A 22,937-nucleotide genomic window follows, 5' to 3' on the forward strand; every position below is an offset into this window, starting at 1 on the left:
CCTGTTCTAGCAGTTGAGGTGTGAAAACCAAGGGAGGAGAAACTGGTTTTGTAATTGGCAAGCCATTCACAGTCTTTGTTTAATCCTGAGCTGATGGTGTCAAATTTGCAGATGAACTGAAGCTCAGCAGTTTCTCTTTGAAGTCTGGTCCAGAAGTTTTTTTGCTGCAGGATGGCCACCTTAAGATCTGCTGTAGTGTGGCCAGGGAGGTTGAAGTGTTCTCCTACAGGTTTTCGTATATTGCCATATCTGATTTGTGTCCGTTTATCCTTTTTCCGTAGCGACTGTCCAGTTTGGCCGATGTACATAGCAGAGGGGCATTGCTGGCATATGATGGCGTATATTACATTGGTGGAGGTGCAGGTGAATGAACCGGTGATGGTGTGGCTGATCTGGTTAGGTCCTGTGATGGTGTCGCTGGTGTAGATATGTGGGCAGAGTTGGCATCGAGGTTTGTTGCATGGATTGGTTCCTGAGCTAGAGTTACTATGGTGCGGTGTGCAGTTACTGGTGAGAATATGTTTCAAGTTGGCAGGTTGCCTGTGGGCGAGGACTGGCCTGCCACCCAAGGCCTGTGAAAGTGTGGGATCATTGTCCAGGATGGGTTGTAGGTCCCTGATGATGCGTTGGAGAGGTTTTAGCTGGGGACTGTATGTGATGGCCAGTGGAGTCCTGTTGGTTCCTTTCTTGGGTTTGTCTTGCAGTAGGAGGCTTCTGGGTACACGTCTGGCTCTGTTGATCTGTTCCCTTATTTCCTTGTGCGGGTATTGTGGTTTTGAGAATGCTTGGTGGAGATTTTGTAGGTGTTGGTCTCTGTTTGAGGGGTTAGAGCAGATACGGTTGTACCTCAGTGCTTGGCTGTAGACAGTGGATCGTGTGATGTGCCCGGGATGGAAGCTGGAGGCATGAAGGTAGGCATAGTGGTCGGTAGGTTTTCGGTTTAGGGTGGTGTTAATGTGACCATCGCTTATTTGCACCATCCTCGCCACCATCCTCGCCACCATGGATGTAGAGGCTCTCTACACAAACATCCCACACACAGATGGAATACAAGCTGTCAGGAACAGTATCCCTGATGATGCTACAGCACAACTGGCTGCTGAGCTCTGTGCCTTTATCCTCAAACACAACTATTTCAAATTTGATGACAATATATATCTCCAGATCAGTGGCACAGCTATGGGCACCCGCATGGCCCCACAATATGCCAATATTTTTTATGGCCGACCTGGAACGTTTCCCCAGCTCTCGTCCGCTCAAGCCCCTTCTCTGCCTATGCTACATTGATGACATCTTCCTCATCTGGACCCATGGGAAGGAGTCTCTGGAAAAATTCCACCACGATTTCAACAGCTTCCACCCCACCATCAACCTCAGCCTGGACCAATCTACACAGGAGGTCCACTTCCTAGACACCACAGTGCAAATAAGCGATGGTCACATTACCACCACCCTATACCGAAAACCTACCGACCACTATGCCTACCTTCATGCCTCTATCTTCCATCCCGGGCACATCACACGATCCATTGTCTACAGCCAAGCACTGAGGTACAACCGTATCTGCTCTTTCTTCCTTTTGTGAGGTTTCTGAACTGAGTCATCTCATGGTCACTGCTGTCTAAGTTGCCCAGGAATACAAGTAACTCCTCCCTACTGTTCCATAGCAGCAGTGCTCCCAGAGGCCATTTCCTTCATGGAGTGAACAGACAATTGCATCTGGGCACCCAGCTCTTCTGAGCCCTCCAGGACTCGTGATAACTTTGAGCTGAATCATCCATCCTGTTACCCAGGATATATTTATGTGTATGGCACACCACATTAATATGTATTCAGGAATGACATTAACTACAATTGTGAATTGTATTTCTTTTCCCAGAATGCTGGTCACTCATGCTAAGATACGTCCTATAACACTCAATAGCTGAACTTTTCTCTTGGCGCAAGCAAATACAGAACTAGTCAGAAACAAAATGTATGAATAGAGTGTCTTGGTACAGGTAGGAGGTACCTCCACACCCCAAAAAACTCCTGGAATGTGGTATCCAAAACAAAGACAAGGGAGGTACAGGTTGGTATGGGAAAACAAGTACAGAGTGGTGGGTGATGTATAGCATGCTCTCAAACTTGTAAGCAACTGTACTGTAAATATAGGTAATCTTAGATGCGTATTTTTGAAGCAGACCTTCCATGTAAGGTAAGTACTGTGAGAGTGCTTCCCAGAAGGTGTGGTATATGTGTCTCCATTTCATTCTGTAATGCCTTGTCTTTGGCTAATAAGATGACTTAAGCTTGGCAGTTTGGTTTTCAGATATTTAAAATATCAATCCATAACTGATAATTGGCTGTACCTAGTTACCAATCCTCAGAAGTACCATGAACAGGAAGAGGCACAGGCAAGGCATATACTTGCCTGTTACTTTAATGTTCCTTTTCCCCCAGAATTTTGTTTTGCCCTTTAGAGCACTGTTGCACTTTCAGTTTTAGCTTCACTGTTTTAAAGGTTTGTTTACAGTTGTTAGTTAATAGAGTTGTTTTAAAATGTATTGTTTTGTACTAAAATTATTTTATTATTGGTGCAATTAAAATGTAACATTGCTATATTGGTTGGAAACAACAGGAAAAAAACAACACATTCCAATCTATTCTACTAACAGTACCAGTTTCCTTTCAGACAGCCAAATGCACACTCCACTACAACTGTGCACTGCTGAGTCAGTTGAAAAAAATTCCTTCCATCCCAGTGGCCTGAGAATGGCTTCATTAACCAGGGAAGCAGAGGTTATTTTGCATTTCCTAAGATAACCGGAGAAGCCTCTGCACTATGAATGTCCACAGTGATCCTGGGGGCAAATATTCCTTTTTCCATTAATATAAATAAACCTGAGTTCTGAAAGATCCTCGCATTGTGGAACCTTCCAGACCACCCTGCATTTGTCTGTAAACCTGCTATAGTGGTCAGCCAACCCTTGGAGCACTATGGAGAAATAACCCTTTGTGTTTATAAATTCTGTGCTATAGTGATGTGACAATTTATTGGTACATAATGCCATTAGCTGTCCCAATACAATTTGGGAATACCATGCATACAGAAAGACACAATTGCCTGAGAATACCAACCTTTATAACCTGATGCAACAGTACAGTAACTCCTCACTTAACATTGTAGTTATATTCCTGAAAAATGCGACTTTAAGTGAAATGATGTTAAGTGAATCCAATTTTCCCATAAGAATTAATGTAAATAGGGGGAGTTAGGTTCCAGGGCAGCTTCTCCTACTCTGCAAGCATCAGGGGCGGGGAGCTCAACCCTCAGCCCGCTTACTCCTCCCCTTCCCCTAAGCCCCCACCCTTGACCCTCCTCTTCTCCCCCCCACCTCCTCCCCCTTTACTTTACATGCTGCATCCTGGCTCCTCCCCCCTCCCTCCTGTCCCTTCTAAACACCGCAAGCCAGCTGATTGCCGCATTCGGGAGGGTAGTGGGGGGAGGCCTGCCAAGTCCCCACTCCTCCCTCCTACTTAGAGCAGTCAGCTAGCTTGCCACGTTCGGGAGGCAAGGGAAGGAGGGGGAGCCTGCGTGCCTAGTCCTGGCTCCTACCCCCTCCCTCATGCCTCCAAAACGTTGCAAGCCAGCTGATTGCCACCAGCAGGAGGTGGGGGAAGGTGCTGTTCTGAGGGGTCTGGTGGCGGATGGGAGGCTCGGGGGAGAGGGGCTGTAGGGAGGCTGGAGAAAGCAGGCAGCCAAACAACGTAAGAGTGGAGCATTGCACAACTTTAAGTGAGTATGTTCCCTAATTGATCAGCAACGAAACAGTGTTAAGTGGGATGACTTTAAGTGAGGAGTTACTGTATCTTCGATGCTATGGTAAATCTGCATGACAATAGGCCCAGCAGTTGATTTCCTCACACTGAATTGGTTGGTTATGGACTGGTAGTGTTTAGGGGTGGCTAGCTTCCAAATGGCCATGATGATCTGTTTCTCCACAGGTGTGTGGCACTGGATGTTGTTACTGTCACGGCAGCTTTGGGGTTAGTTCACTGCACATCTCAAAAAAGGGGTTCGTTTCCTATCCTGAAATTTTCTCTTGACTTCTGGTCATCCAATATCTACAAAACAATCCTTTCCCACCAAACCACACTAGTTGCTTGAGTCCAGAAATGGTGCTGCGTTGTGTGAAATTACTCCAGGACCCAGTCTTGTAGTATCAGCTGCTCAGTGTCCTCTTCTTTATGGTCCCTGTCCTGCTTTCTCCACTTCCGAATCTTTCTGCTGCTGGAGGAGCTGTTGCCACTGCTGCCACATCTGCTTCGTGGTGTGATGGGGAAAGTTCAAAGCCAAATTCATTCAGCTTTCATAGCTTAAATAGATCCCAGGCAGCCTCTATGTATTTTATGATCACTATCATAGTGGTGCAGAGCAGTGTTTGGTCCGTGCTGACCGACAGCAACTTGAAAATGGGGCTAGCCCACCCAGAAAGAAAGTATGGGATGGGTACAGTGGAAACATGGGATTTTTAAAAAAATATGAGATTGCCTAGCTTCTTGCTTTGAATCCTACAACTCACAGCAAGAAACATCCCAGAATGCACATTGCTCAGTAATGAAGCAAAGGTCTGTGGGATGCTCAAAGAATACCTTGTCCTCAGTATGCAGCAAGCTGTTGTGTGTACATGCTATGCAATTTGAAAGATGGAACGTGTGCTCCATATGCATGCCATTGGTGTGGCTCCTATGCGTGTGTTACCTGACGCTCATGAAAAAGCTTCAGGTTAAACCCGCTTTGTAGATGAACCCTAAGGGTATGTCTACATAGCATAGTAAACCCAGATCTGTATGACCCACGTGTGCAGATTTGGTGTTTCCAACCCTGCGCTTCAGCATTCACATTTGCTTTGGAAACCCAGGTCTCTCAACTGTGCTGGTGTGTTCATACTGCACTATGCAGAGTTGAGTCAGAACTTCAGCTTCTGCGGGCATATACCATCATATCCCAGCATTCTTAGTGCCTTCACCAGCTGTACCTGCTCTAGGGCTTGGTTCGTTGTGGGAGAAATTGTCTGTCCCTCCTGCGGGAGTTGATTGGAAGTGTTTTGTGTGGTTTTAGCCTGCCAACACATCCAGCTGAGCCATTTTGTGTCCATATGCTCCTGGCAGTCAGAGCCAGGATCTTGTCCCAACACGGATCCTGACCCACTGGAAGAACTTCCCCATCTCACTGTCAGTTCTATTTCTGGAATCACACGTGGAATCTATGAGGTGCTCATGGATATTTCAGTGGCAGGTTTTTGACCTACCAAAGGCACTTTTCAGAGGTGGGTACTGCCATGCTAGTTGTGATCCAGCTAATGCTACTCAAGCCTGTTGCGTTAGCTGCAGATTTCCCCTGTGTAGACTGGCCTTTCTGGAGCAGGGCCGCAAGTGTGAACTGGTGGGATCATGTTACTATGTGGACCTGGGATGACCAACAGCGGGTCCATAACTTTCGTATGAAGAAGCAGATGTTCCTTGAGGTTTGGAGCAGCTTGCCCCAACCCCAAGCACCACATCATCTACATGAGGGAGGCCATGGTATTCCAGTTGCAGGTCACTATACCTGTCTGGAAGCTGGCTACCCCAGAATGCTATAGGCCAGGAGTGGGCAAACTTTTTGGCCCAAGGGCCACATCAGGGTTGCAGAACTGTATGGAGGGCCAGGTAGAGAAGGCTGTGCTGCCCCAAAGAGCCTAGCCCCTGTCCCCTATCTGACATCTCCCACTCCCGCCCCCTGGCTGCCCCCCTCAGAACACAACACCCATCCAAACCCCCTGCTCCTTGTCCCCTGACTGCTCCCTCCCAGGATCCCTGCCCCTAATTGCCCCCGGGACCCCACCCACTATCTAACTGTAGTGAGCCACTGCCCAGGGCCGTCCTCAAACAGCGCCTCCTACTACAGACCCAGGATTTGCTGTAGCTGCTCCAGCTGCGTAGCTATTTAGTTACTCGTCTCGGCACCATTGTCACCTCTTGCACTGCATCTGATGGCTGTCTGTCCTGTGGCAGTGTCTGTGTCTCAGAAATCATAAGGGTGCCATCCTTGCTTAGCAGATTGTCATGCCTCACTGTGGGGCCCACTGCTTGTTACAATTCCCAGTACGCCATCAAATTCTTTGTGAAAGGGACAGGAAGATGAGTATTTCAGAGGCGCTCTGAATTTTTGACTTTGCAGTAGTTCAGAGGTTGGCAACCTCTGGCATGCGGCTTGCCAGGGTAAGCACCCTGGCGGGCTAGGCCAGTTTGTTTACCTGCCGTGTTGGGCCAGTGGGGGCGGCAGGAAGCAGCGCAGGCAAGGGACGTTCTGGCCGCAGCTTCCTGCCACTCCCATTGGCCTGGGGCAGCGAACTGCGGCCAATGGGAGCCGTGATCGGCCAAACCTGCTGACGCAACAGGTAAACAAACTGGCCTGAATCTTTCCATCAGTCTCTCCTTATGCTGTGCAGCTGTTCTCTCTCTTTCCACCCTTGCGTCCTTATCCTTCTGGAACTCTAGCTGCTGATTAATTTTATCTAGAATCTCTCCCATTTCAACTCATCTTAGACTCTTTCTCTTTGCCTGCAATAGGTGAATCTCCCCTAGGCTGCGGTGGCATGTTTTTCCTGTGCAAAGTGCCTTGAAAGAGGGAAAAAAAAAAGTACATTATTGACAGTGGAAATTTGTTTTACATTGTCTCCTCTGTCAAAGGGGCTGCTTTCATTCAAGGTCAAAACATAATACCTTTATCATCTGGCTTTATTTTCTTCACATACAAAACAGTAGCCACTTCCCATGTCCTGTGGAGCAACACTGAAAGCCTTCGCACATCCTGGTGAGGTAGATGTACAAAACATTGAAATGATTTCAACATCTGTAACTGGGCAAGCTCCTCTCCTGGTGTGAGGTCATTATCAGATAGTCATGGATGCCTCTTGATTGTCAACACCTCTCTGAGTTTTTATTTATGTTGCCACCACAAAGGCATCCTCACAATCCACGTGCAGCACTTCTGCTTCCAGTGTCCTTCAACCTCAGCCTTTTCTCCAGGGAGAGGACGTGATCTCATCATCCAGAGACCTGAGTTCCCCTGGGTTCTCCTAGCCCCTCTCTCCTCCTTTAGATGTCCTTCCTGTGCTTTTTAACTACTGTGACAAAGTTCCTCCTCTACCTTGGTGGGTCCTGCGCTTATTGGGTTGCTGACTCCTGCAGTAGTTTGTCTTCAGCCACTTGATTTGCTTTCTGCATTTTTCTGGGGTCTGATCAATTCCCAACACCACCAGCTGCTCACATATAGCTTTGTAGATCTGATCATTTCTTGTACTCTTAGTGAAATTGAATGTCTTTCTCGCTTTGTGCCAGAGGTTAACCAGAATCCATCTGTGTTCTGGCTAGCTAGCAACATGCTTGATGCAGGACTTTTTCTTATTGTTGGCCATAGGTAGTACACACAAGGGTTAACAGTTTCCAGTTGAGCTGTGTGTGCGTGTGTGTAAATGAAGGGTTAAATGCTGAGCAGCTACATTTGAACCAAGTGGTTTCTTCTGGTTCTTCTAAAGTGAGTGGGAAGGTTTGGGATGGAAGGGCTTGGGAAAACAGCTCTAGAGAACAGTGGGATAGTGTTGGTGGAATCTCCAGACCTGAATCTGGTGACCTGAACTTGATCTGCATCCACACTGCAAAATGCTGGCCTTACTCCCATACTCTTAAGTGGCCTTAATTAGGTATAGCTCAGATGAACCATATTAAAGCCATTTCAGTTCTGAATGAGAGGGTCCACACACATTTAATGTGATTTGATTAATCTGCTTTAAATTCACACCTTTAGTTACTTTGAATTAATTTTCCTGAGGCCTCATGTGGACAAGCCCTCAATGAATGTGCTTCAGATTCTATTTTGGAAATAGTACAATCTGATTTGCATGCCCTTATCCAATGTGGCAGAGCAGGTATGAACAAACTAGTAGTCCATACACTGAGGATGACTTAATCAAACTGACTTTTTGTCAAGTTCTTGTTCAAAGAAATGGGCTACTTTGCTGTTTTATTTCAAGATCTAGAGCATAGTCTCTTGACAGTTGGTCAGCCTAATTTTATGACACTGTAGACTATTGTGAAAGGGAAGAATCCTCCTCTGACTCATGTGGGAATAAGTGAACTAAGAAGGCTTTGCCATCTCTAATTCCTGATTTAAAAAATCTGTGAGCTACTGTGTTTTGGTTTTGGTAGCCAAATAGCTTACTGTGTTATAAACTGAGTTCACTTCTCTGTGTCTGAGCTTTTAAAGTAAGCTTTAGCAGTGTTACTGCCAAACTTAGTGCATAGTCAACTGTTTAGATACATTGTGATCATTTCTTGAAGAAAGGGTTCAAGTGAACAAATACTTTCACACCTATTTACAGTTTTTGCTAGCAGTAGTTAGTGAACAGGACTTGAAAATCAGTCCCTAGAGCAAGGTGAATATTTCCTGTGCTATTGCACCTTCTGAAATATATAAAGGAAACAGCAGTATACTGTTTGTACGTTGTCATTTAACCTTCTATTTTTAAAATGTGATTCACTGCCTCTTGTTTTGTTGTTCCTTTTTCTGCTTTTACTCCACTTTTTTCTTCTTTCCCTTAAACCAGAAACTGTTATCTTCTTTGCAGTGTTTTCAGTGTATGTTCCCAATTTTTTCTTCTCTCTACCTTTATCCTGTTACCTGTTCCCGTATTATGTTTTGTAATACCTATAATTTTTTCTCTTTCCATTTATCCAAGCATCTCCTTTAGTACCATATTCTCTCTCTTAACTTATCCTATCAGTCTCTTCCATCTGGTCACCCAGAAACATAATCTCATCACAAAACATATCACTTCCTACATTTTCTGCAGTCTCCTCACAGCTGCTGAAAGGAAGAAGGAACAGTGTTGGCTTTATTCTCGCCTTTCCCTGAGTTGCTCCAAGGATGATAATGAGGGATCTGCTGTTCTTGTCATGCCTTTTGTTTGTGGAGGGAGTCCTCACAGCATAATAGTTCTAGTGCCTGCATCTATTGCTGCTTAGAGCTTCACTGGCAGCAGCGACTTGACTCTTGTCAGTGTCACTGCTGACACAGAGTTCTGAATGGCAGCAGTGTAGACTAGAAAGCCCCTCTGAGGAGTGACCGAGGCCCTGGAACTGTCTGTAAGTGAATTTGGAAAAACAGCACTATATTAGTTTACACTGGGTTTATATTTACGGGATCATTTTTACAGCCAAGGGGTCTAGATATTTCATTTAAAAATAAAATCTCAAGTTGCAAAAGCTGAGGCACTTGCCCGGGAAAGATTCATACATGTCAAATGGGTTCAAATTTGTTTATGAAATTGAGTTTCCTGACAGAAGCTACAGTTTAGGGAGGGAGGGGAGCAATTTGAAAGGGGGAAAAGATTAGATTGTTCTTTTGGAGTTTAGACCATGACCATAGGCAAAGAAATGATATGAAAAATGATGGAGGCATCTCTGTTAGGTTTGTCATTTTTCATTGACAACAACGTAGAGAAAGAGCCTATAATCATAAAACTCACTTTAAGTTTGATTCTTGAGGTTTTGAAAAGTTGCATTTTTGACAGCTGCAAGTAGTTGGAAGTATTATGGAGAAATTGAGAAGTAACTAATAGAGGACACTTTCCGCTTGTGGTGGGTCAAAATGGAAGGAAGCTGTTATTTTTTTTGAGATATTGGGTATTGAATATGTTTTTTTTTAATTGATACAGGTATGATGTCAAACACCATGAGTACGTGACTTCAGAAATGGACAACTGGATCTATTATAAATTGTGATTGGCCTTAAGCTGACTTGCAACCATAGAAAAACCTCACAGTATCTCTATCTCATTCCTGCTTGATTCTTATATAGTCACCTCACACCACCAGTTCAGTCATGTATGGAAGTGCTCGGTCAGTTGGTAAGGTTGAACCAAGCAACCAGAGTCCTGGGCGTTCACCAAGGTTGCCAAGATCACCGCGCTTGGGTCATCGTCGAACCAACAGCACAGGTGGGAGCTCTGGAAGCAGTGCTGGGGGTGGGAGTGGGAAAACGCTTTCCATGGAAAATATTCAATCCTTAAATGCTGCCTATGCCGCATCTGGCCCTATGTATCTAAGTGACCATGAGAATGTGGGTGCCGACACCCCTAAAAGCACCATGACTCTTGGCCGATCTGGGGGGCGGCTGCCTTATGGTGTTAGGATGACTGCTATGGGTAGCAGCCCCAATATTGCCAGTAGTGGGGTTGCCAGTGATACTATTGCATTTGGAGACCACCACCTCCCTCCAGTGAGCATGGCATCCACTGTGCCTCACTCACTGCGCCAGGCCAGGGATAACACTATAATGGATCTGCAGACACAGCTCAAAGAGGTGCTACGAGAAAATGATTTGTTGCGCAAGGATGTGGAGGTGAAAGAAAGCAAGCTGAGCTCCTCCATGAACAGCATCAAGACTTTCTGGAGTCCCGAGCTAAAGAAGGAGAGAGCCTTGAGAAAAGATGAAGCTTCCAAAATCACCATTTGGAAGGAGCAGTATAGAGTGGTGCAGGAAGAAAACCAGGTAAGTTATGCAAGGTCATTGTTGCATTGTGTGTGTATCTATATGGTTTGGGTGGGAGAAGGTAGGACTGAATCAGTGGGTTGTTTCTGTTTTACTCTTGGACTCTACGCTGGATTCCACCTCTAAGTTAGTTAGGCAGAATGGGTTGAGGGCTTTCCTGAGGTAATGGAATATGTTTAAAAAAAATATATTTTCAAACCATAAGGCCACTTGTTGAACAAAAGTTATGCTAGCAGAATTCCAAGCCCTCTGAGCGTGGGTCACTTGATGTGCTGTTGTGTGTTATGTAGTATTTGGGTGTGGATTGATATTAACCAGTTAATTTATTTCCCTTTAAATATCAGGTTATTCTCTATTGATTGATATTTCTATAGTGCTTATTCCTGTAATATCTGAAGCATTTTATGTGTTAAAAATGTATCAGTTGCTGACAGAGGGTACTGTTGAGCTGCTGCTGGACATTGTCTAAGTGAAGCCAAGGCTAAAGCGTATTTGGTACCATTTTAGAAACTGGCTAAAAATTGCAGGTATGGGGATTGTTGAAATGTTGCTGAACAGTTTGTCCTTGGCTCCTCTTGCTGTTATACTTTATTCAGCACTTGTTCAGCTGCACCTGTTGTCAGCAACTGAGTATTATTTGTAGTGTAGACTAGGCTGGAGTGCCTGACAAGATTAGATACATCGTTTACCTCCAAGAAGTTAGAACTCAACTTTCTGCTTTAATCTGGCTTCTTACAGAGAGTTGTGCCTATTTGATGCCTTCTGCAATCGGTGTTTTATGACATAGATGTGATTTTGTTTTTGTTTTGTTAGTGTGATAATGCAATCTGTTCATGTTTACACAAACTAAATCAGACTGTTTGGGCTGCACCCTATTAACAACTGTTGACCTCTGATTTAGTAGGGCTGACTGTACCTTAAACTTTCTGTGCTGTAATTTTACTCATTTGTAATGACTTGTCCAGCTATAAAGTGAATCAGTGGTAGAGAATTTTAGTAATCTAGATTTTTCTTCTGGCACCCATAAAGAGCAAATTTTCACCTGTGGGGGTATTAGCGTTTGTTCTGTTGGGCGAGAGGTGTTAACAAAAGCCATTCACTGTCCAACATTAAATAGTTTTAAACAAGATTTGGGGTTTGGTATACAGAGGCCTCAGTTGGTTAGTACTATGGTTAACATATAATTAAAAATACTTTTGAACTTTTATTAAAGATGCAGAAAAGGAAAAACAGTTTAAGCATTTGAAATGTAGTGTTAAATAAGGATTTCATTTTACAGCATCCCCTGTTCCCTTTTCCTTGAGCTGGAAAGAGATTTTAGAAGGAAATTTTGTTTGACAGTCTCAGAGGGCTTGTCTACATTACCCGGAGGATCGACAGGCAGCAATTGATCCAGCGAGGGTCGATTTATCGCCTCTAGTCTAGATGCAATAAATGGACCGCTGAGTGCTCTCCCGTCAACTCTGGTACTCCACCAGAGTGAGAGGCACAGGCAGAGTCGATGGGGGAGCATTAGCTGTCGACTCACCGCAATGAAGACACCGCAGTGAGTAGATCTAAGTACGTCGACTTCAGCTACGTTATTTGCAGAGCTGAAGTTGTGTAACTTAGATCGATTTCCCCGCACTAGTGTAGACCAGGCATTAGATAGACAAGGTGGGTAAGTAATATCTTTTATTGGAATAGCTTTTGTTGCTGAGGGAGACAAGCTGTTTAGGGTATGGCTTTTAGCTGCCTCTTTCTGGTTATAGGCTTACAGTAGTGCTGTAAAATATGCAGTCCTGGTTGACTAAGCTGGACTCTTGTTAGACGGAATGAAAAAGGAGAGAGATAGGAAAGTAAAGAATAGGTAGGGAAGGAAAAGGATATATAGGGTTAGGGGAGACAGTCTCATATCCCAGATGGTGTTCAGGATTCAGATGGAGCTTGTGGAAGTGATAATGTCATTTGATTCCCTTTCTCTGGCCCAGTCTGATGTGGACGCTTCTCAGGATGACAGACTGGTGTCCCAGAGCAGGGGTGGAGATGGCAGCCATGATTATGAAGGTCACTTCAGTAGCCAATTTTTCTCCTACAGTCTCTCTTTTTTTTTTTAAGAACCCCAAAAGGGTTCCCCTCATTATTTTGTCCACCAATTAGGCCTGATTTCCTACATACTAATTTTGGTTAATTGGTTTTCAGTCTGACAGTGTTGTTATTTACCAGGCATTACAGTCCTGGAATTATATCTGTAGGCCTGCTGGTTTGTCCTAATTCAGTCTTCCTGTCTCCCCTTTGCAACTCTTCCCATCAGCAGTTTTATTATAGGTTATTGTGACACTATGAACTTTCACTTACTTTTTACTGTTGAGCTTGCAATTAGGGTAAATTTGTAGGCTTAATTATCACAACAGGTTAGGTCGAGGACTTTAAAGTAAGCTCTCACTCTCTAGTTAAAAGAATTCAATGTAGCTTCCCATCTAAACCCACACCAGCGAGACTAGAGATATCTCCTTGAAATCTCATGTTAGTTCTGAAGTCTTTGTTCCTCCTTTTCAGCAAATAAACTCCATCCCTTTTGATTGCTTTCCTTTATACCTTCTAGCTAATAGTTTAGCCAGTTGAGCTGGGGAACCATCCGTCCTCTCCATTAAGAAAAAGCCTTTTTTTTCATGTGGCAAACCAGTCCTGTGTGCAGTCTCAGAGTTTACCCCTAATCTGGTTTTGATTTTTCACAACAATCAGGATATTTCCCTGTTGAATTTTCATCCATCTCACATCTTTTAAAGAAAATGTTTGCTCTACTTCAGATGTGATTAGAGTCTTGAAGCTCTACTGGCATACTCACTCCGCTATCCAATCCTTGTTTTAGCTTTGGAAGGTGGGTATGGGGGAAAATGCCACAAAAAATAAGGTGACTGGCATATGTTTAAGATGCATTCTTTTCTATTTCTAGGTCAGCGTGGTTTAAAGTGAATTATTTCAAGATTTGATGTTTCTGAACTTCCATTCATTATGAAAATCTTGAAGGCAACATATAGCCTATGGCTGGCTTGTTCAATAACTCAAACTCTTCGGAACAATCAGTAGATTATTATGTTATAAAGAACATATGTAGAGATTGGAGAACACTGATTTTTTCCACATCATTTCTCCCCTCCTTCCCCTCACCAGCACCCTAATTAAACACTTACGGTTATTGCCAGGACTCTCTTCCCTAGGCGCCCACTGTAATTATTATCACAATGCTGGGATTATATAACTTTGGTCCAAAAAAAGGAAGGGTGCAATTTAAAAGCAAAGTGAAACATGCAATGAGATGTAGAAACTAGGAATGCTAATTAATAGATTATAGTCAGCTAGCAGTATGCCCTAATTAAACTCTGCATTCATTATATTCTCTATAGCCTTCTGGAGTTGGTCATTTCACCTTTTATAAGGAAGATCAGTTTAATAGGATTTCCTGTAATTAAACAGATTTCTCTCTTTAGGCTCTGGACCAGGGATTTTTCTGTGATCTGTGCAGCTGGGATCTGTCCATTGCATTAATAAAATTTTGTTTAATTTGTTCCCCTTTACATTATCTTCCAATAAGCTTGCAGAAGTTGATTTGTTCAATGTCAACACTTGTATTTCAACAGTCCCTTTTTAGTGAAGCTCTCAGATTCTCTGTGGGTAGGGGTAGAGCTTAAATTTTGTACAGAATCTAGTTAAGGGCAAATCCAAGTGTACGCACCAGCTCTGCTTGTGAAGCCAAGATTGGCTGATTTATGCCATCATTTTAAGGTCATCTTGAAGTCTCCTTGCCCTTCCCACCATGAGTATATCTTTTTATTTTCACATGCATACCACATAGTCTCTGGATAGATTTTATTACTATGTTGATATCCTTTATTGACACCTCATCTCTCTTGAACATAAGGGATGGTTAAATTACCTTAGTTTTAGAAGACGTTTTTAAAAAAAATAAAATAAGCCATAAGTCTATGGCCTTTAGACTTCTGTCAAACAGAACTGATTTTCTAATTTAAGATTTTCTTCTTTCTCTGACATAGTTACAGTTAATAGCAATGCTGAATCTTTGTAAGGAAGCATGATCATGTTGATCTTTACAAAGTGTATATGTGGTTAGGTAGTCTTAGACCATTGCTGAATCTAGACATCATTTATAGAAAAGTTTAATAGTGGGTAGGTTGGATAGCATGCTGCCTCTCCCAGAACATTAGGGATCAATCGGATGGAGACATTAAGCAGATAATATACTTGCAGTGAAAAAATAAGTTTTATTTAAAATTTTGTTTTTCCTTAAGCGCCAAATTTGGAAAAGGCATGTAAATGTGGCTATATATCTATATCTATATAGATAGATATAGATATATAATATTGCTGTTTCTGTGCTACCCACATGCTTCTCGGAAGCTTCAAATCAGCTTCAAATTTTAGCTTTCAGGCTGGATGCACTATCTGTCAGCGCAACCAAGATATTGAAGTGCACGTGTAATCAGCAGATGGTTTTTGAACATGCAGTGCTTCTTAACTTCAACTAAATATTTGTATTGGTTACCAAAGGAGTAAAAGTGCAATATTTTCTTGAATGATCAAATGTTTAAAATCTGAGCGTTTTATCTCTTCAGCCCACTGACTACTGCCAGGCATGGTTTGTTCAAGTTGTGTGTATGTTTTTGCACATAGTGTTGATATGCATGTGATAAATTATATTTACCATGTACTGTATCTTTTGACCACTTAGTCAGCACTCTGCCCACTAATACATCAGTACCTCTGTTGGGACCTTCCAAACTTTCACACCGTAATAATACAAAAAAAATCCCTCAACCTGACAAAACATTTCCTTCCTTCCCTTCCCATCAAATGTGGAATCTTCTCCATGCTACAGTCTCACAGTGCCCTGAGACCCAGGGATGGTCTGTGTTCAGTCCTGGACCAATGACAGATTTTAAGGTTTAATTTCTTAGAACACTGCAAGGATAGAAATGAGAGTTTTATATTGCTTGGAAATGAGAGATTCCCAGATTTCTAATGGGTCATGTTCTTGCTTCTAGCTCTTGAAGGACCCAAGCAATCCATTCTTAAAATATTGGCATATTTAGTCATAGCAGAGTTACTAGGACATTTTCAGAGGATTGAACTTTAGTAATTTTTTCTTTCCCTTTGAGGCCTGTTCATTTGTACTCATGGTAACTGGGGCATTTAACATTACAGGTTGAGGGATAGAAAAATATTCCCAGTACAAATTTTTAAACATGAAAATATTTCTAGAATACTGTTATTTAAGCTTGCGGAACATAAAATATTCCAAAATAAAGCCTTTATCTCCTGACTGAAAGCTTGAAAGAACAGCCAGGCTCCATGTTAAGAGATATTCTGATGTGTGTAAAAGACATTGGCTGCTGGTCCATCCATACTTCACTGTTGCTTACCTTCTGTGGTATAATTTCTTCCAAAGAGAGATTTTGGTGGCCATGTGCAGGGAAAAGAGGTTCTGTGGGTGAATTTGTCTGCTTTGTTACATATCAGGCATGTTCATTCGCTTGTTCAGTGTCTACCTTTTCTTCTTTGAGTGGTTGTTCGTGTCCATTCAAAGTAAGTATGTGCATGCTGCGTGCACGCCAGCTGGAAGATTATTCCCTAGCAGTGCCCATAGGGTCAGCCCTGGCGCCCCCTGGAGTGGTGCCACTACGGTGCCCTATAAAGGGGCCCACCGACCTTCCACCCCTTCAGTTCCTTCTTACTGCCAGTGACAGCTAGCTGGAACTTTGCTTGCTGATAGCAAGTTTAGCAGTGTCCATAAACCTCGTGTTTATAGTTTGTGTATAAAGTTAGTCTATCTAGATAGTTCTTTGCTGTTGGGGGTTCTTCCACCTACTTGTCGCCCCGCCGGGACATGCCCGGGTCCCCTGGGTTTAAACTTTGCAAGGACTGCGGAAAGTTCATGCCAAAGAGTGACCTGCCCTCTGCTTGTCTGCGGTGCCTCGGGGAGAGCCACCAAAGGGACCGGTGCACTATTTGCACTGGCTTCTGTCCCAAACTCTCAAAGACAGAGCATAAAGACTTAGAGTTCTTCTGATGGAGGCTGCCTTGCTGCCACCTTCAGACCCAGAGCCGGCCAATGCGGTGCCCGGCATGTCATCGTCGGTGTGGAGCACCCCGGCACTGGCATCAGGACTTAGGGCCCAGCCCAAATTCTCTAAAACCTGGCACCGGAGAGAGTCGGGTCATAAGAAGTCGGCCTCAGTGCGGCACCGCTCGCCCTCCCCGGTGCCCGCTAAAAAGAAGAGGTTGGTGAGGGAGTGATCGCCCCGCCAGGACCTCCACAGGCCGACGCCTTCCGCTGGTACAAGTGGACAGGCTGGGCTACAGCCCCCGGCTGCTCCGTCGACTCCTGCACTGGAGAGAGGGTGGTCAAGTCCGGAGCGACCATCATCCCCGGGCCTTAGCGGAGACGTGCGTCCCCCCTTGACGCCGGAGACATTCGAGGCGGCCTTAGACTTGCTGAGACTCCTGTTACTGGCCTCCCCGCATTGTGGCAGGGAGTTGCCAACCATAGCTCGTCCCCCAGTACAGTCTAGGGGCAAGCCAGCTATGCTGTCGCCTCCCTCTCCGTAACGCACCACCTGGGCGGCACCGGACCAGAGAGACAGCTCCCCGCCTCCACGCCACTCCCCAGCAACGACGGTTGCCGCTCCCCCCAGGTCCTCTTATTCAGAGACCTCAGACTTGGAGGCGGACTTCTATTGCTCCAGCCAGTCGCGGAGCAGGAGATCGACTTCAGGGGTGAGTCACCAGCGGCACCCACCACAGTGGTAGCAGTAATGGCAACCGCCCTCTCAGTGGCCGTTTTGGACCCCCTGGGCCTACCACCAGTCGGTGGGCCAAGCGTTTGGTCCTCACTCCAGGTCGGCCTCGGTCTCCTCGGCATCGATGGCCCCAGCGCAATTGCCTCCTCCACCGGCACTATTGCTGGACAGGGGTGTGCCACATCTGAGTTTAGCATCCTCTAGCCAGGCATCGGCACCGGCGGCGGCGGTTCGTGGTCAACAGGTGCTGCCAGACACGCCAAGCCATTCATTGGCGACCCCGGTACTGGCCGTGGTGCCACATTTGAAACCGGCCCCGGCCCCGCAACCTCGGTACAGTGTGCCGCCGGACCCCAAAGGGCTGGAAGAGCCGGAGGACGGTCCGCTCCAAGTGATTTCCTCTTCTTCTTCCCTGGATGAGGCAGTCGCGGGCACGGCCACGGCACCGGCCCTGGAAGACACTAGGATCCTTCAGCAACTGCTCAGGCGAGCGGCTCAGAGCCTCGCAGTCCAGGCTGAGGAAATTGAGGTGGACATAGATCTGGTAGTGGACATCCTGGCTCCATCGGGACCATCCAGGGTGGCCCTACCGTTGATCAGGACCATAGAGGACATGTCCCACACCTTATGGCAAACGCCAGCCTCATTGCCCCCTACTGCCAAGAAAACAGAGGTGTTTTTTTGTGCCCTCGAAGGAGCATAAGCATTTGTACACCCACCCTTCCCTGGACTCCCTGGTGGTAGACGCTGCTAAACAAAGGGAGCTTCGGGTTCCAAGGGTCGACACCAAAGAACAGGGACGCCAAAAGGCTCAACCTCTTTGGTAGAAAGATGTACTCCATGGCAGGCCTTCAACTACGAATAGCCAACCAACAGGCTGTTGTAAACCGATATGGTCATAACACATGTTCTGTCATGTCGAAGATTGCCGGAGTCCTTTCCCAGGACTCGAGGGCAGAGTTTTCGGCCTTGGTGGAAGAGGGAAAGCTAATCTCCCAAGCCTCCCTTCAGACTGCCCTAGATGCAGCGGACTCGGCCTCACGCTCCATGGCAACAGGTCTGGTCATGAGTCGGGGAGCCTGACTCCAGGTCTCAGGCCTCCCCTATGAGTCCAGCATACTATCCAGGACCTCCGTTGCAAAGGGCAGACACTGTTTTCGGACAAAACGGATAAGCGTCTGCATAGTCTAAAGGACTCGAGGGCTACGCTTCGCTCGCTGGGCCTGCATACCCCAGCAACCCAGCGTAGGCAGTTTAGGCTGCAAGTGGCCCCGCGCCCGTACCAGCCTCAGAATCGTCCAGAGGTTGGGCGCAGACAGGGCAGGAATGGGCGGAGGCGGCCCAGCACCACCCCTCCGGCCAGGCATCTGGCCAAACGAGACCATCATCGGGGCCTAGGCCCCCTATTTGATGGTATGGTTGAGGACGGCCTACCTATCAGGACTGTGGATCCTTCTTTCCCTACCTTTGGGTCACGTCTGTCCCCCTCCTACCATGCCTGGTCCCGAATCACGTCGGACAGTTGAGTGCTTCGCACGGTAGAGAGGGGATATTCTATCCAGTTCTCCTCCCTCCCGCCCCACCAGCCCCACTCCCCATCCCTCTTCAGGGACCCCTCTCACGAGCAACTTCTAATTCAGGAAGTGCGGTCCCTCCTCACAGCGGGGGCGGTGGAGGAAGTTCCTCAGGAGCTCAGGGGCAGAGGCTTCTACTCCTGGTATCTTCTAATACCGAAGGCGAAAGGGGGCCTCAGACCCATCCTGGGCTTGCGGCTGTTGAATAAGTTTGTGAAAAAGCTCAGGTTCCACATGGTCTCCCTGTCTTAGATCATTCCCGGCTTGGATCCAGGAGATTGGTATGCCGCCCTTGACTTAAAGGACGCATATTGCCATAATCCCCCAACACTGTCGGTACCTCAAATTTGTTGTGGCCGACGCCCATCTGCAGTTCACAGTGCTCCTGTTTGGCCTATCGGCGGCACCAAGGGTCTTCACGAAGTGCATGGCAGTCGTGGCGGCCTTTCTGCGCAAGTGGGGTATCCAGGTATTCCCCTACTTGGACGATTGGCTTATAAAGGGCCGCTCCAAGGAGCAGGTGGAAGCTCAGGTGCTTTTCATCAGGCGGACCTTCTTCGAGCTTGGCCTTCTCTTAAACAAGGCCAAGTCCACCCTGTCTCCTACCCAAAGGATAGAATTTATAGGGATGGTTCTGGACTCAACACACGCCAGAGCGTATCTTCTGGAGTCCAGGTTCCGGTCCATGTCAGAAATCATTCTTGGTCTGCACCGCGCCCTGACCACCACGGCAAGAAACTGCCTCAAGCTGTTGGGCCACATGGCGGCATGCACCTATGTGGTGAGCCATGCCAGACTCCGGCTCCACCCACTACAATCCTGGCTAGCGACACTATACTGCCTGGCCAGGGATTCCCTGGACTCAGTGGTGACTCTTCCTCAGGTGGTGCTGAGCTCTCTCCAATGGTGGCTCAACCCACAGGAAGTGTGCTTGGGTGTTCCCTTCGCCACCCTTCAACCTTCCCTCTCCCGAGTGACGGATGCCTCGAATCAGGGATGGGGAGCACACTTGGGAGATCTCAGGACACAGGGCTTGTGGTCGCAGGAGGACCTCAAGTTGCATATCAACGTCAGGGAGCGGAGAGCTGTTTGCCTGGCTTGTCTTACCTTCCAGTCCCACCTGGCCGGCAGATATGTCTCAGTCCTCATGGACAACACATCAGCGGTCTTCTATATCAACAAACGGGGTGCATGCTCCTTTCCCCTGTGCAGGGAAGCCCTCGCACTGTGGGACTTTTGCGTTCAGAATGCTATCCACTTGACGGCGTTCTATCTCCCGGGGGAACAGAACGGCCTGGCGGATGCCCTCAGCCACTCTTTCCGGGGCCACGAGTGGTCCCTTCTTTGGGACGTAGTGCGCTCAATCTTCCGGCTCTGGGGTCGTCCCCAGTTAGACCTGTTTGCTTCAAAGGAAAACAGGAAGTGTCGGCGGTTTTGCTCCCTCTGGGGCCACAGCCCAGGGTCTCTGTCAGACGCCTTCCTCCTGTCTTGGAAGGAAGGGCTGCTCTACGCCTTTTCTCTGTTTCCCTTGATACACAGGGTAATTCTCAAGATCCGCAGGGATCACGCCCATGTAATCCTAATAGCACTGATGTGGCCGCGCCAACATTGGTACACGTCGCTCCTGCACATGTCCACCCAAGTGCCCCGACGCTGCCCCTGCTGCCAGACCTGATTATGCAGGACCAGGGCTGCCTCCGCCACCCGAACTTGCAATCTCTCCACCTCACAGCCTGGTTGCTCCATGGTTGAACCCGGTGGAGATGCAATGCTCCCAGCAGGTCAGGCAAGTGCTGCTCGGTAGCAGAAAACCCTCGACCAGGGCCACCTACCTGGCCAAATAGAAACGCTTCTCCATCTGGTCTGGTCAGCGAGGGCAGGAACCATTGTGGGCCCTGATTCCTGTTATCTTAGACTATCTGCTGCACCTGAGACAGTTGGGCCTTTCCCTCTCCTCGATTCGAGTTCACTTAGCGGCCATCTTGGCTTTCCACCCTGGAGAAGGGGCACCTCGGTGTTCGCAAGACCGCTGGTTGGTTGTTCCCTTAAGGGCATGGACAAGCTATTCCCGCATGTCCGTCAACCAGCTCCTACCTGGGACCTGAGCTTGGTCCTCTCCGCCTCATGGGTCCTCCCTTCGAACCCCTGGCTTCATGCTCTCTGCTGTACCTGTCATACAAGGTTGCTTTTCTTGTAGCGATCACCTCGGCAAGGAGGGTATCAGAGCTCAGGGCACTGACATCCAACCCCCTCCCATACAATGTCTTCTATAAGGACAAGGTCCAACTTAGACCTCACCCGGCTTTTCTTCCCAGGGTCGTCTCCCAATTCCACATGGGACAAGATATCTTCCTACTGGTGTTTTATGCAAAGCCACACTCTTCCGGTAGGGAGCGGAGGCTGCATTCCCTGGATGTCCGCAAGGTCCTAGCCTTTTATGTTGAACGGACAAAGCCGTTTAGACGGTCGACCCAGCCTTTCATTGCGGTGGCAGATAGAATGAAGGGGCTCCCAGTCTCCTCTCAGAGGATCTCTTCGTGGATTGCGGCCTGCGTATGGGAATGCTGTTGTATAGCCACAAACCCTATTCCTCCGGTTACAGCCCACTCTGCCAGGGTGCAGGCCTCCTCCGCAGCGTTCCTGGCTCAGATCCTGACTCAGGAGATTTGTAGAGCTGCCACGTGGTTCTCCATCCACACGTTCACGTCACACTATGCCATCACACACCAGGCTAGGGATAATGCTGCCTTCGGTCGTGCAGTACTTCAGTCAGCAGTGACCTCCGACCCCACCATGTAAGGTTAAGCTTGTGAGTCACCTACTTTGAATGGACATGAACAACCACTTGAAGAAAAAACAGTTACTCACTTTTTAGTAACTGATGTGTTGTTCATGTCCATTCCAACACGCACACTCCTGCCCCTCTGTCAGAGTGCCGGCAAGAAGGAACTGAGGGGGTGGAAGGTTGGCGGGCCCCTTTATAGGGCGCCATAGAGGCACCACTTCAGGGGGCACCAGGACCGACCCTACGGGCACTGCTAGGGGAAAATCTTCCGGCTGGTGTGCACGCGGTGCGTGCACGCCTACTTTGAATGGACATGAACAACATATCTCGAAGAACAACAGTTACTAAAAGGTGGGTAACTGTTTTTTCCCATATCTGGATGTAACACACCTGCTGCTGTTGTGAATTAGTGGGATTGAAAAGGCATTTTTCTTCTGGACAAAAGGTACATTTTCTGTAGTGAACTCTAGGTAAACAGAAGATGAAAGTGAGAGCTGAATCTTTACTTCTGTAAAGAGAGAGCCTGCCAGTTTGCTATTTACCTTAAGGTGTCTTCAGGATGTTTTTTCTTTCATAGGAGAATATAGTTTCATTCATGTATTGTATGAACCCTGAGCCCCCTGCAGGTGAGTAACAGCTGCAGAAACTCTGTTTGTGCTGCTCTGTGCTTACCAGTAGGTGGGCAATAACTGAAGTTCGTAGATTTTAAGGTCTAAAAAGACCTCTGTGATCTTGTACGACCACCTGTGTAAGGAAAGCTGTAGGACTTCCAATAATTTAGTTTCTGCTTCAAGTCAAATAACTGTGGTTGAACTAGACCATATTTTTTTAGAAAAACATCCAATCTTGATTTAAAGATTCCCAGTGATTGAGAATCTAAAACAAGCCTTGGTATGTCCCAGTGATTAATTACCCTGACAGTATAAAATTTGCATCTTATTTCTACAAAGGAAGAACTTACTACAAACTTCCAAGACCCCTCTCCACATTTTTATTCCTTAGGATATGGCTACACTTACATTTGTGCAGCGCTGGGAGTTACAGCTGTGTTCGTACAGTTGTGTAGGGCCAACGCTGCAGTGTGGCCACACTGACAGCTACCAGCGCTGCAGTGTGGCCACATTTGCAGCAATTGCAGCGCTGGTCGGAGCGGTGCATTGTGAGCAGCTATCCCATAGAGCACCTCATCCCATTTTGGCGCT

General features: G+C 46.7%; 1 protein-coding gene across 13 annotated transcripts in view; it reads left to right on the top strand.

Annotated features, from left to right (window-relative positions):
• The window catches only part of ERC1 (ELKS/RAB6-interacting/CAST family member 1), a 604,755-nt gene that overhangs the window by 20,422 nt on the left and 561,396 nt on the right, over nucleotides 1-22,937 (top strand). For all 13 annotated transcript variants that reach the window (XM_050918047.1, XM_050918052.1, XM_050918028.1 and 10 more), the window contains exon 2: nucleotides 9,744-10,579. In XM_050918047.1, the coding sequence (XP_050774004.1) occupies nucleotides 9,911-10,579 (669 nt within the window). In that variant the 5' untranslated portion in view covers nucleotides 9,744-9,910. The remainder of the gene's footprint in view (nucleotides 1-9,743; nucleotides 10,580-22,937) is intronic.

The sequence above is a fragment of the Gopherus flavomarginatus genome, chromosome 1 (assembly GCF_025201925.1).
Source record: "Gopherus flavomarginatus isolate rGopFla2 chromosome 1, rGopFla2.mat.asm, whole genome shotgun sequence".
NCBI classification, from domain to species: domain Eukaryota; kingdom Metazoa; phylum Chordata; order Testudines; family Testudinidae; genus Gopherus; species Gopherus flavomarginatus.